The 12,792-nt window shown below is 57.2% G+C and overlaps 1 protein-coding gene across 1 annotated transcript; it reads left to right on the forward strand.

The window, feature by feature from the left end:
* The first annotated feature begins 184 nt into the window (after positions 1–184).
* Positions 185–10,565, forward strand: ARF5 (ADP ribosylation factor 5). The gene is made up of 6 exons (XM_054056806.1): positions 185–355; positions 427–507; positions 4,656–4,765; positions 5,501–5,572; positions 9,785–9,910; positions 10,041–10,565. The coding sequence occupies exons 1-6, from the start codon at positions 289–291 to the stop codon at positions 10,125–10,127; spliced, it is 543 nt and encodes a 180-aa protein (XP_053912781.1). The 5' UTR covers positions 185–288; the 3' UTR covers positions 10,128–10,565.
* Positions 10,566–12,792: the final 2,227 nt, after the last annotated feature.

A 12,792-nucleotide genomic window follows, 5' to 3' on the forward strand; every position in this document is an offset into this window, starting at 1 on the left:
TGCCGGTGGTGGGGGCGTGGCATGGCGTTAGGGGCCTTATAGCAGCGATGGGCGTGGTCTAACACATGAGGGGCGTGGTCTTGGTGTAGCGGGGCGTGGTGTGCCAGCCATGGGGGCGTGTCCTGGAACTCGGGGGTGTGGCCTGGCAGACAGGGGGCGTGGCCTGTCTGGGGGCGTGTCCGCCGTCGCGGGGGCAGCGGGGGGGCAGCGCGGCCGCCCGGTCCCTGCGTTCCGGTCTCTCCCGGTCCCTCCAGTCCGGTCCCTCCCGCCCCTCCCGCCGCCTCCGCCATGGGCCTGACGGTCTCCGCCATCTTCTCCCGCATCTTCGGGAAAAAGCAGATGCGGATCCTGATGGGTGAGTGCGGGGTTGGGGGTGGGGCTGAGGGCCCCGGTACCGGCATCGGTGACACCGCCTCTTCTTTGCAGTGGGGTTGGACGCCGCTGGTAAAACCACCATCCTCTACAAGCTGAAGCTGGGAGAGATCGTCACCACCATCCCCACCATCGGTGAGTGACTCGGGCACCGGGCAGGGCCTCCATCGGGCACCGGGCACCGGGCAGGGGCCACAATGAGCACCGGGCACCGGGCAGGGGCCACAATGAGCACCGGGCACCGGGCAGGGCCCTCAACGGGCACCGGGCAGAGCCCCATCGAGCACCGGGCACCGGGCAAGGTTTTCCTCACTGAACACTGGGGACCAAACAGGGCCCCCACTGAGCACTGGGCACCAAACATGGTCCGCATTGAGCACTTGGCACCCCCTAACCGAGCATCGAGCATCAGGGAGGGACCCCCACTCTGCCTCTGACAGTGGCACTGGGCAGGGACCCCCCATAACTGAGCACCGGGCACCGGCCAGAGTCCCCTCACTGAGCACTGGGGACCAAACAGGGCCCCCACTGAGCACTGGGCACCAAACATGGTCTGCATTGAGCACTTGGCACCCCCTAACCGAGCACTGAGCATCAGGGAGGGACCTCCACTCTGCCTCTGACAGTGGCACCAAGACGGGACCCCCCATAACTGAGCACTGGGCACCGGCCAGGGTCCCCTCACTGAGCACTGGGGACCAGACGTGGTCCCCATTGAGCACTTGGCACCCCCTAACTGAGCATCGAGCATCAGGCAGGACCCCCAGTAAGCACCAGGCAGTAACCCCCACTCTGCTTCTGACAGTGGCACCAGGCAGGGACCCCCCATAAATGAGCACCGGGCACCGGCCAGGGTCCCCTCACTGAGCACTGGGGACCAAACAGGGCCCCCACTGAGCATTGGGCACCAAACATGGTCCCCACTGAGCACTTGGCACCCCCTAACTGAGCATCGAGCATCAGGCAGGACCCCCAGTAAGCACCAGGCAGTGACCCCAACTCTGCCTCTGACAGTGGCACCGGACAGGGACCCCCCATAAATGAGCACCGGGCACCGGCCAGGGTCCCCTCACTGAACACTGGGGACCAAACAGGGCCCCCTCACCGAGCACTGGGCCCCAAACGTGGTCCCCATTGAGCACTTGGCACCCCCTAACTGAGCATCGAGCATCAGGGAGGGACCCCCACTCTGCTTCTGACAGTGGCACCCCATAACTGAGCACTGGGCACTGGCCAGGGTCCCCTCACTGACCACTGGGCACCAAACAGGGTCCCCATTGAGCACTTGGCACCCCCTAACCAAGCACTGAGCATCAGGGAGGACCCCCACTCTGCTTCTGACAGTGGCACCGGGCAGATATCCCCCCATATATGAGCACCGGGCACCGGCCAGGGTCCCCTCACTGAGCACTGGGGACCAAACAGGGCCCCCACTGAGCACTGGGCACCAAACATGGTCCCCATTCAGCACTTGGCACCCCATAACTGAGCATCAAGCATCAGGCAGGACCCCCAGTAAGCACCAAGCAGTGACCCCCACTCTGCTTCTGACAGTGGCACCAGGCAGGGACCCCCCATAACTGAGCACCGGGCACCAGCCAGGGTCCCCTCTCTGAGCACTGGGGACCAAACAGGGCCCCCACTGAGCACTGGGCACCAAACATGGTCCCTATTGAGCACTTGGCACCCCCTAACTGAGCATCAAGCATCAGGCAGGACCCCCAGTAAGCACTGGGCACCGGCAGGGTCCCACCAGGCACCGAGTACTGGGCACCAAACGGCAAGCAGCAGGCACTGGGCAGCGCTCCCACTGCGCACTGGGCACCAGTCAGGGCCCGCACTGAGTACTGGGAACCAGGTGGGGACCCCAGTGAGCACCAGGCAGGGACCCCCACCCTGGCTCTGACAGTGGCACCAGGCAGGGACCCCCTAATTGAGCACTGAGCACCGGGCAGGGACCCCATTGAGCACTGGGCACCAGATACTGGGCACCACAGAGGGTCCCCACTGGGCACCAAGCACAGGGCAGGAACCCCCCAACTGGGCACCAGTCAGGGCCCGCAGTGATTACTGGGAACCAGTTGGGGACCCCAGTGAACACCAGGCAGGGACCCCCACCCTGGCTCTGACAGTGGTACCAGGCAGGGACCCCCTAATTGAGCACCGAGCACTGGGCAGGGACCCCATTGAGCGTTGGGCACCACAGAGGGTCCCCACTGGGCACCAAGCATAGGGCAGGAACCCCCCAACTGGGCACCAGGCAGGGTCCCTCTGCCATACTGGGCAGGATGTGCTCCCACTGGGAGCTCTGAAACGGGCACTGCTGCCCCTCAGTCGCTGGAGCTGCCTGGGTTGAGATGTGTCCACGTGATGCCCGCTGTGCTGTCCACCCATCCGTTCCCCTGTGCCTGTCTGGGTGCTGAGGTGCAGCCATGCCAATGCCTGGTGGGGAGCCTGGTGTGCACCCCAAAATGCCTCCTGTGGTCCCTGGTGTGAACATCGGCACAGACCATCCAACCTGACGTGTGTCACCCTGGTTTGCTGCCTTCATAGAATCATTAGGTTGGAAAAGACCTCTTGGACCTCATCTGGAGTCCTGTGTCCAGTTCTGGAATCCTCAACAGAAGGAGGAGATGGAGGTGTTGGAACAGGTCCAGAGGAAGCTCCAAGGATGCTGCGAGAGCTGGAGAACCTCCCATCCGAGGACAGGCTGGGAGAGTTGGGGTTGTTTAGCCTGGAGAAGAGAAGGCTCCGAGGAGACCTTAGAGCGACCTTCCAGTGCCTGAAGGGGCTTCAAGAAAGCTGGAGAGGGACTGTTCACAAAGACTTGTGGGGATAGGACGAGGGGCAATGGGCATAAACTGGAGAGGGGCAGACTGAGAGTAGACATTCAGAAGAATTTCTTCACTATGAGGGTGGTGAGGCCCTGGAACAGGTAGCCCAGGGAAGTTGTGGCTTCCCCATCCCTGGAGGTGTTCCAGACCAGGTTGGATGAGGCTTTGACCACCCTGATCCAATGGGAGGTGTCCCTGCCCATGGCAGGGGTTGGAACTGGATGATCTTTAAGGTCCCTTCCAACCCAAACTATTCTATGATCATCGAGTCCAACCATTCCTATCACCCTGTCATTTCTATGATCCTATCATTCCTCCACTTGCATCGGTGAACACGGAACCATCATGCCAGCATGGTCTGACTCCAGTTTGGAGAGTGCAAAGCTGCTTCCGTGGGCAGGAGTTGGCTCAGACCACGCGGGCACAGCCTGCCCGAGCTTGCTGTCCTGCCAGGTTGTGGTGTGAAGCCTGGATGCTCAGCACCATCTCCTGTAGCATCTCCCACAAGCTGGTGGAGGTGGATTGGAAACAGGCTGAGCTGCTGGGTCAGGGTGGCCGATCACCGGTGGTGCTAAACATCTTCATTAGCGACCTGGGTGATGGAGAGAGAGCACCCTCAGCATGTTTCTGGGTGGTCCCGAGCGAGGAGGAGTGGTTCTACAACAGTGAGTCGTGTTGCTGGCCAGGGAAACCTGGACAGGCTGGAGACATGGGCTGAGGAACCTCATGGAGCTCAGCCAGGGGAATGCCAAGTCCTGCTCCTGGAGAGGACCAACCCAACCTCAAGCTCCAGCAGATGCTGAAGAGCAGTTCTGAGGAGAAAGTCCTTGTGGCTTGGGGCCACCAGAACCTTGGCTGTGCTGGGCAGAGCTCCAAGGGTGGGACACGAGAGAAGCTTTGGCCTCTCTGCTTGGTCTGTGGAGACACCTTGGGGTCCTGGGTCTGGTGCTGGGCTCCCCAGTGCATGAGAGATGGGGATCCAAGCTCCAGTAGCTGCTGGAGAGCAGCTCTGGGAAGAAGGTCCTGAGGTCCTGGCAATGCTGGTGGGAAGCATCCTGAGCAGGCATTGGGCACGTGTCCTTGTGGCTTGGGGCCACCAGAGCCTGGGCTGTGCTGGGCAGAGCTCTGCGAGTGGGACACGAGGGGAGCTCTGGCCTCTCTGCTTGACTCTGGAGACACCTCGGGGTCCTGGATCTGGTGCTGGGCTCCCCAGTGCAGGAGAGATGGGGACACACCGGAGTGAGTCTGGTACGGGGCTGTGGTGATGGTGAAGGGACTGGAGCAGCTGCGAGGGCTGAGGCTGCTCAGCCAGGAGAAGAAACTTGGCTTGACGGGGTCACATCCATGGGTGTAAATACCTCATGGTGGGGGTAAAGGAGATGGAGTTGGGTTCTCCTTGGCTGCACCCAGGGACAGTGGACACCCCATGACCCTTCTGCCACCCCGCAGGATTCAACGTGGAGACCGTGGAGTACAAGAACATTTGCTTCACTGTCTGGGACGTGGGTGGCCAGGACAAAATCCGACCCCTCTGGAGGCATTACTTCCAAAACACGCAGGTATGTGGAGCGTGGCCGGGATGGACCTGGGCAGGGCAGGGATAAACTTCATCCAATGCCATGAAGACGGCCAAGGGTTCCTCAGGGCTTGTGGCCTGATCCTGCTTGGATCCCTCACTTCTCTGTGCAAGTAGCCCACTCCAGCCTGTCTTGTGTGGCCAGCAGGGAGGGAAGGGATTGTGCCCCTCTGCTCCTCTCCTGGGAGACCTCATCTGGAGGATTGTGCCCAGTTCTGGAATCCTCAACAGAAGAAGGAGATGGAGCTGTTGGAACGGGTCCAGAGGAGGCTCCAAGGATGCTGCGAGGGCTGGAGCACCTCCCATCCGAGGACAGGCTGAGAGAGTTGGGGTTGTTCAGCCTGGAGAAGGCTCCAAGGAGACCTTAGAGCGACCTTCCAGTTCCTGAAGGGGCTCCAAGAAAGCTGGGGAGGGGCTGTTCCCAAAGGCTTGTGGGGACAGGACGAGGGGCAATGGGAATAAATTGGAGAGAGGCAGAGTTAGACTGGACATAAGGAGGAATTTCTTCACTCTGAGGTTGGTGAGGCCCTGGAACAGGTTGCCGGGGGAAGTTGTGGCTGTGTCATCCCTGGAGGTGTTCAAAGCCATGTTGGATGAGGCTTTGACCACCCTGATCCAGCGGGAGGTGTTCCTGCCCATGGCAGGGGTTTGGAACTGGATAATCTTTAAGGGTCCTTTCCAACCCAAACCATACTATGATTCTGTGACTGTGCTGCAGGGTCTCATCTTCGTGGTGGACAGCAATGACCGTGAGCGAGTGCAGGAGTCTGCTGAGGAGCTGCAGAAGATGGTGAGTGATGGAGTCATTCCCCAGCCCTACTCCTGCTCTGCAGGAACGCCTCGAGGATTGCAAGGTGGCATCCAGCTCTGCTCTGCCCAGGACGTGGTGCCATGTCATCACGATCCACTCTTCAATGTCCCTGCATTTCGATGACTTCACAATTGGCCCTTCTTTTACCCAGTATTATTGTAAGGTAACAATTTGCCCTGCTATATCCTGGCCCTTCTATGACATCACATTCCGCTCTTCAATGTCCCTGGATGCCGATGACATCAAAATTGGCCTTTTACTACCCACTCTATTACGACTTAACAAGTTTCCTTTTTATCACCTCTCCCTTCTACGACAACACAATTCTCTTTTGAATGTCCCAGCATTTCGAAGACTTCCCAATTGCCCCTTCTACACCCCGTCTTATTACGAAAATACAATTTCCCGTGCTATGACCTGACTCTTCCATGCCATCACAATTCTATCTTCAATGTCCCTGCATTTCGATGACTTCACAATTGGCCATTGTACTACCCAGTGTTACTATGACTTAACAACTACCCTGCTATCACCTTCCCCTTCTATGACATCACAGTTCTCTCTTCTATTTCCCTGCACTTCGATGACTTCACAATTTCCCTTCTACTCCCAAGTTATATTATGACTTAAAAATTTGCCCTGTTACGACTTGGATTTTCTATGACATCACAATTCTCTGTTGAGCGTCCCTGCACTTTGATGACTTAACAATTCGCACTACTACTATCCAGTCTTTTTATGACTTAACAACTTGCCCTGCTATGACCTGGCTCTTCTATGACATCACAGTTCTCTCTTCAGTATCCCTGGAATTCGATGACTTCAAAATTGGCCCTTCCAATCCCCAGTCTTATTATGACAACAATTTGCCCTGCTATGACCTGGCTCTTCGATGACATCACAGTTCTCTCTTCTGTTTCCCCACACTTCGATGACTTCACAATTTCCCTTCTACTATGCAGTCTTATTATGACTTAACAATTTATCCTGCTATGACCTGGCTCTTCTATGACATCAATGTTCTCTCTTCAGTTTCTGTGCACATCGATGACTTCACAATTGACCGTTCTCCTACGCACTATATTACGACTTAATAATTTGCCCTCCGATAACCTGGCTCTTCTATGAAATCACAATTCTCTATTCAGTGTCCCTGCACTTCGATGATTTTACAATTGGCCATTCTACTGCCTAATCTTATTATGAATTAACAATTTACCCCACTGTCAACTGACCCTTCTATGACATCACAATTCGCTCTTTGATGCTCCTGCATTTCAGTCACTTCAAAATTGGCATTTTACTACCCACTCCATTATGACTTAACGACAATTTCCCTTCTACTATGCAGTCTTATTACGACTTAACAATTTGCCCTGCTATGACCTGGCTCTTCGATGACATCACAGTTCTCTCTTCTATTTCCCTGCACTTTGATGACTTCACAATTTCCCTTCTACTATGCAGTCTTACTACGACTTAACAATTTGCCCTGCTAAGACATGGCTCTTCTATGACATCACAACTCTCTAATCAGTGTCCCTGCTATCAGTGTCCATTCTATGACATCGCAATTCACTCTTCAATGTCCCTGCACTACGATGAATTCAAAATTGGCCTTTTACTACCCAGTATTTTTATGACTTAACAATTTGCCGTGCTGTCACCTGGCCCTTCTATGACATCACAATACCCTCCTCAATGACCCTCAATTTTGATGCTTCACAATTGGCCCTTCTTATACCTAGAATTATTATGACTTAACAATTTGCCCTGCTGTCACCTGGCCCTTCTATGACATTACAATTCGCTACTCAATGTCCCTGCACGTCGATGAGTTCACCATTGGCCCTTCTACTACCCAGTCTTATTATGACTTAATAGTTTGCCCTGCTGTCACCTTTCCCTTCTATGACATCACAATTCGCTCCTCAATGTCCCTGCACTTCCATAACTTCACAGTTGGCCCTTCTACTTCCAAGTTATATTACGACTTAAAAATTTGCCCTGTTACGACTTGGATTTTCTATGACATCACAATTCTCTGTTGAGCGTCCCTGCACTTTGATGACTTAACAATTCGCACCAGTACTATCCAGTCTTTTTATGACTTAACAACTTGCCCTGCTATGACCTGGCTCTTCTATGACATCACAGTTCTCTCTTCAGTATCCCTGGAATTTGATGACTTCAAAATTGGCCCTTCCAATCCCCAGTCTTACAATGACTTTACAATTTGCCCTGCTATGACCTGGACCTTCTATGACATCACAATTCTAACTTAAATGTCCCTGCACTTCGATGACTTCACTCTTGTCCCTTCTCCTCCCCAGTCTTATTTAGACTTAGCAGTCTATTCTATTACATCTGACCAGGCTGGATCCATGGATGGAGGGCAGGAAGGGTCTGCAGAGGGATCTGGCCAGGCTGGATCCATGGATGGAGGGCAGGAAGGGTCTGCAGAGGGATCTGGCCAGGCTGGATCCATGGATGGAGGCAGGAAGGCTCTGCAGAGGGATCTGGCCAGGCTGGATCCATGGATGGAGGGCAGGAAGGGTCTGCAGAGGGATCTGGCCAGGCTGGATCCATGGATGGAGGGCAGGAAGGGTCTGCAGAGGGATCTGACCAGGCTGGATCCATGGATGGAGGGCAGGAAGGCTCTGCAGAGGGATCTGGCCAGGCTGGATCCATGGATGGAGGGCAGGAAGGGTCTGCAGAGGGATCTGGCCAGGCTGGATCCATGGATGGAGGGCAGGAAGGGTCTGCAGAGGCATCTGACCAGGCTGGATCCATGGATGGAGGGCAGGAAGGGTCTGCAGAGGGATCTGGCCAGGCTGGATCCATGGATGGAGGGCAGGAAGGGTCTGCAGAGGGATCTGGCCAGGCTGGATCCATGAATGGAGGCAGGAAGGCTCTGCAGAGGGATCTGGCCAGGCTGGATCCATGGATGGAGGGCAGAAAGGCTCTGCAGAGGGATCTGGCCAGGCTGGATCCATGGATGGAGGCAGGAAGGGTCTGCAGAGGGATCTGGCCAGGCTGGATCCATGGATGGAGGCAGGAAGGGTCTGCAGAGGGATCTGGCCAGGCTGGATCCATGGATGGAGGGCAGGAAGGGTCTGCAGAGGGATCTGGCCAGGCTGGATCCATGGATGGAGGGCAGGAAGGGTCTGCAGAGGGATCTGGCCAGGCTGGATCCATGGATGGAGGGTAGGAAGGGTCTGCAGAGGGACCTGGCCAGGCTGGATCCATGGATGGAGGCAGGAAGGGTCTGCAGAGGGATCTGGCCAGGCTGGATCCATGGATGGAGGGCAGGAAGGCTCTGCAGAGGGATCTGGCCAGGCTGGATCCATGGATGGAGGCAGGAAGGCTCTGCAGAGGGATCTGGCCAGGCTGGATCCATGGGCCAAGGCCAGTTGCATAAGGTTCAGCCAGGCCAAGTGCCAGGTCCTGCACTTTGGTCACAATGACCCCATGCAGCGCTCCAGGCTTGGGGAAGAGCGGCTGGAAAGCTGCTCAGTAGAAAAGGACCTGGGAGTGCTGGTCAACAGCAGCTGAACAAGAGCCAGCAGTAGCCCAGGAGGCCAAAAATGCCAACAGCATCCTGGCTTGGATTAGCCATGGGGTAGCCAGCAGGAGCAGGGAAGAGATCCTTGGAAGAGCATCCTGGTGCCACCAAGACCTCCAGGCAGTGATGGGGGTGGGGAAGGCACCCAACATACTAGTGGTGAGCAGAGGAGCTGGGGAGCCCTCCTGGCTCTTTTTGGGTCTCTCCAAGCTGGGTCTCGTTTGCCAGTGCTGTGGAGGCTCCCCAAGAGCTCCCCAAGAGCCACCTGGCTCAGCTGTCCCTGCTTTCGGCGCAGCTGCAGGAGGACAAGCTGTGGGACGCTGGTCTTGCTGGTGTTTGCTAAAAAGCAGGACATACCCATCCCCTGCAGATCCATGCTCCAACATGACCGTCCCCTCTCTGAAGGGCATGGATGCTCTTGGAAGAGCATCCTGGTGCCTGGAGGATGCCACCAAGACCCCCAGGCAGCGATGGAGTTGGGAGGGCAGCTGAGATACTGGCAACGAGTGGAGGAGCTGGAGACTCCTCTTGGCTCTTTGGGTCTCTCCAAGCTGGGTCTTGCTTGCTGGTGCCACAAAGAGCTCACCGAGAGCCGTCTGGTTCAGCTGTCCCCGTTCTCTTTGCAGCTGCAGGAGGACGAACTGAGGGACGCCGTCTTGCTGGTCTTTGCCAACAAGCAGGACATGCCCAACGCCATGGCGGTGAGCGAGCTGACTGACAAGCTGGGGCTGCAGATGCTGCGCAGCAGGACCGTGAGTGGCCGGGGTGCCGTCCTCATCCCCATCCCTGCGGGAGGGACGCGGGGGACGCTGCTCTTGGGGTGTCCCGAGTTGGCGATCGGCAGAGCCTGAAGCCCTTTTCTCCATTCCATCTGTTTTGCAGTGGTACGTGCAGGCAACGTGTGCGACGCAGGGCACGGGGCTCTATGACGGGCTGGACTGGCTATCGCACGAGCTCTCCAAGCGTTAGCTGCGCCGGTGGCACCGGATGAGCCGGGGACGTCTCTTCCAACTGCTGTTTTGTTTGGTTTTCTTTGTTTTATTGGGGGGGGGGTCCTTTCTCCCCCCGAGTGGCCTCGTCTCTGTGTGTTTATCTGGTAGGACTTGAACCTCAAGGACTCTTTGGGCAGCTCCTCTCGGTGGTGGTCCTGCCTTCGCCCTCCCCACCTGCATGTGCCATCCGGACCTGCTGGGGAGGCATGTCCCCAAGTGTCCCAGATCCTCACCTGGAGGCAGCGTTGGAGGCTGAGCAGGGCTGGGACGCAGGAAGGATCCTACTTTTTAATCCTTCGATAAACTTTATAGTTCTCTTTCTTGCAGGGACCGGGGGGTGTGGCTGCGTAACGTGCTGTCGTATCATGAGTAATAATTAAATGCCACCACTTTGACAGGCTGAGAGAGTTGGGCTCGTTCAGCCTGGAGAATCATAGAATCACCAGGTTGGAAAGGACCCACTGGATCATCGAGTCCAACCATTCCTAACACTCCCTTAAACCATGTCCCTCAGCACTTCATCCACCCGTTCCTTAAGGAGAAGGCTCTGAGGAGATCTTAGAGTGACTTTCCAGTACCTGAAGGGTCTACAAGAAAGCTGGAGAGGGACTATTCATAAAGGCTTGTGGTGATAGGATGAGGGGGAACGGCTATAAACTGAAGAGGGGCAGATTTAGGCTTGACATAAGGAAGAATTTCTTCACCATGAGAGTGGTGAGACACTCGAACAGGTTGCCCAGAGAAGTCGTGGCTGCCCCATCCCTGGAGGTGTTGAAGGCCGGGTTGGATGGACCTTGGGCAGCCTGATCCAGTGGGATGTCCCTGTCCATGGCAGGGGGTTGGAGCTGGATGATCTTTAAGATCCCTTCCAGCTCTCTTCTATGATTCTCTGACTTTGTACCCTGTGCCCACCGTGGTTCTGGCTGGATCTGAGTGCCACCTTAGCGCATCTTCCGTGGGCATCTAGGACCTTAAAACCCTGTGCACGCTCTGCTGGGGCACAGAAGAGGTGGACAGAGGCTCCAAGGTGTGTTTGCAAGCTCATTTCTGCATTCTTGGGTGCCAGGACAGGCTCTGACCCGGTTTAGAGCTGCCCCGGGGTGTTTGCGGGGTCGGGGCTGGGGCTGCGCTTGGGGCAAACCCTGCAGAGATGGCTCAGGCCACAGTGTTAATTGGGTTGTAATTAGTGGGACTGGGCAAAGCCAAGTGTTTGGCAGTCAAATGGCAGGCACACTCCGGCAGCGAGGCCAAGGTGTGGGCACTAGGAGAAAGGGGAGCAGCTTTGTCCTGGCGCTGCCGCTGAAAATCCCAAGGCTGGATGGTGGGAGGCAACGGCCATGGGGCGTCCAGAGGGGACTGGGACCAGCGGAGAAAGGATGTCTGCTGTCCGTGTGGGGTGACACTGGCTGTCCCCTCAGTGTCCCCATGGGGTCACACTGGCTGTCCCCCCCAGGCTGTCCCCATGGAATCACTGGCTGTCCCCCTCCAGGCTGTCCCTGTGGGGTGACACTGGTTGTTCCACCTGTCTGTCCCCGCAGGCTGTCCCCATAGGGTCACACTAGCTGTCCCCTCTGTGTCTCCATAGGGTCACACTGGCTGTCCCACCAGGCTGCTCCCCCCCCAAGGCTGTCCCTGTGGGGTCACACTGGTTGTTCCCCCAGTCTGTCCCTGCAAGGGTGACACTGGCTGCCCCCCCATGGCTGTCCCCGTGGGGTGACACTGGCTGTCCCCCTATGGCTGTCCCCCTGGGATCACACTGGCTGTCCCCTAGGCTGTCCCTGCGGGGTGACACTGGCTGTTCCCCTAGTCTGTCCCCGTGAGCTGTCCCTGCAGGGTCACACTGGCTGTCCCCCCCAGGCTGTCCTCCCCAGGCTGTCCCATAGGGTCACACTGGCTGTCCCACCAGGCTCTGCCCCCCAGACTGTCCCTGTGGGGTGGCACTGGTTGTTCCCCCTGTCTGTCCCCGCAGGCTGTCCCCATAGGGTCACACTAGCTGTCCCCTCACAGTGTCCCCATGGGATCACACTGGCTGTCCTCCAAGGCTGTCCCCATAGGGTCACACTAGCTGTCCCCTCACAGTGTCCCCATGGGATCACACTGGCTGTCCTCCAAGGCTGTCCCCATAGGGTCACACTGGCTGTCCCATCAGGCTGCCCCCCCCCCAAGGCTGTCCCTGTGGGGTGACACTGGTTGTTCCCCCTGTCTGTCCCCTAGGCTGTCACTGTGGGGTGACACTGGCTGTCCCCCCAGTCTGTCCCTGCAGGGTGACACTGGCTGTCCCCCCATGGCTTGTCCCCCTATGGCTGTCCCCTAGTCTGTTCCTGTAGGGTGACACTGGCTGTCCCCCCCCCCAGGCTGTCCCTGTGGGGTGACACTGGCTGTTCCCCTAATCTGTCCCCGTGAGCTGTCTCTGCAGGGTCACACTGGCTGTCCCCTTATAGTGTCCCCATGGGGTCACACTGGCTGTCCCTCCAGGCTGTCCCTGCAGGGTCACACTGGTTGTTCCCCCTGTCTGTCCCCCACAGGGAATCCCCATAGGGTCACACTGGCTGTCCCCTCACAGTGTCCCCATGGGATCACACCAGGTGTCCCCCCAGGCTGTCTCTGTAGGGTGACACTGGCTGTTCTTCCAGGCTGTCCCT

Source organism: Cuculus canorus, chromosome 1 (assembly GCF_017976375.1).
Source record: "Cuculus canorus isolate bCucCan1 chromosome 1, bCucCan1.pri, whole genome shotgun sequence".
Lineage (NCBI taxonomy): Eukaryota > Metazoa > Chordata > Aves > Cuculiformes > Cuculidae > Cuculus > Cuculus canorus.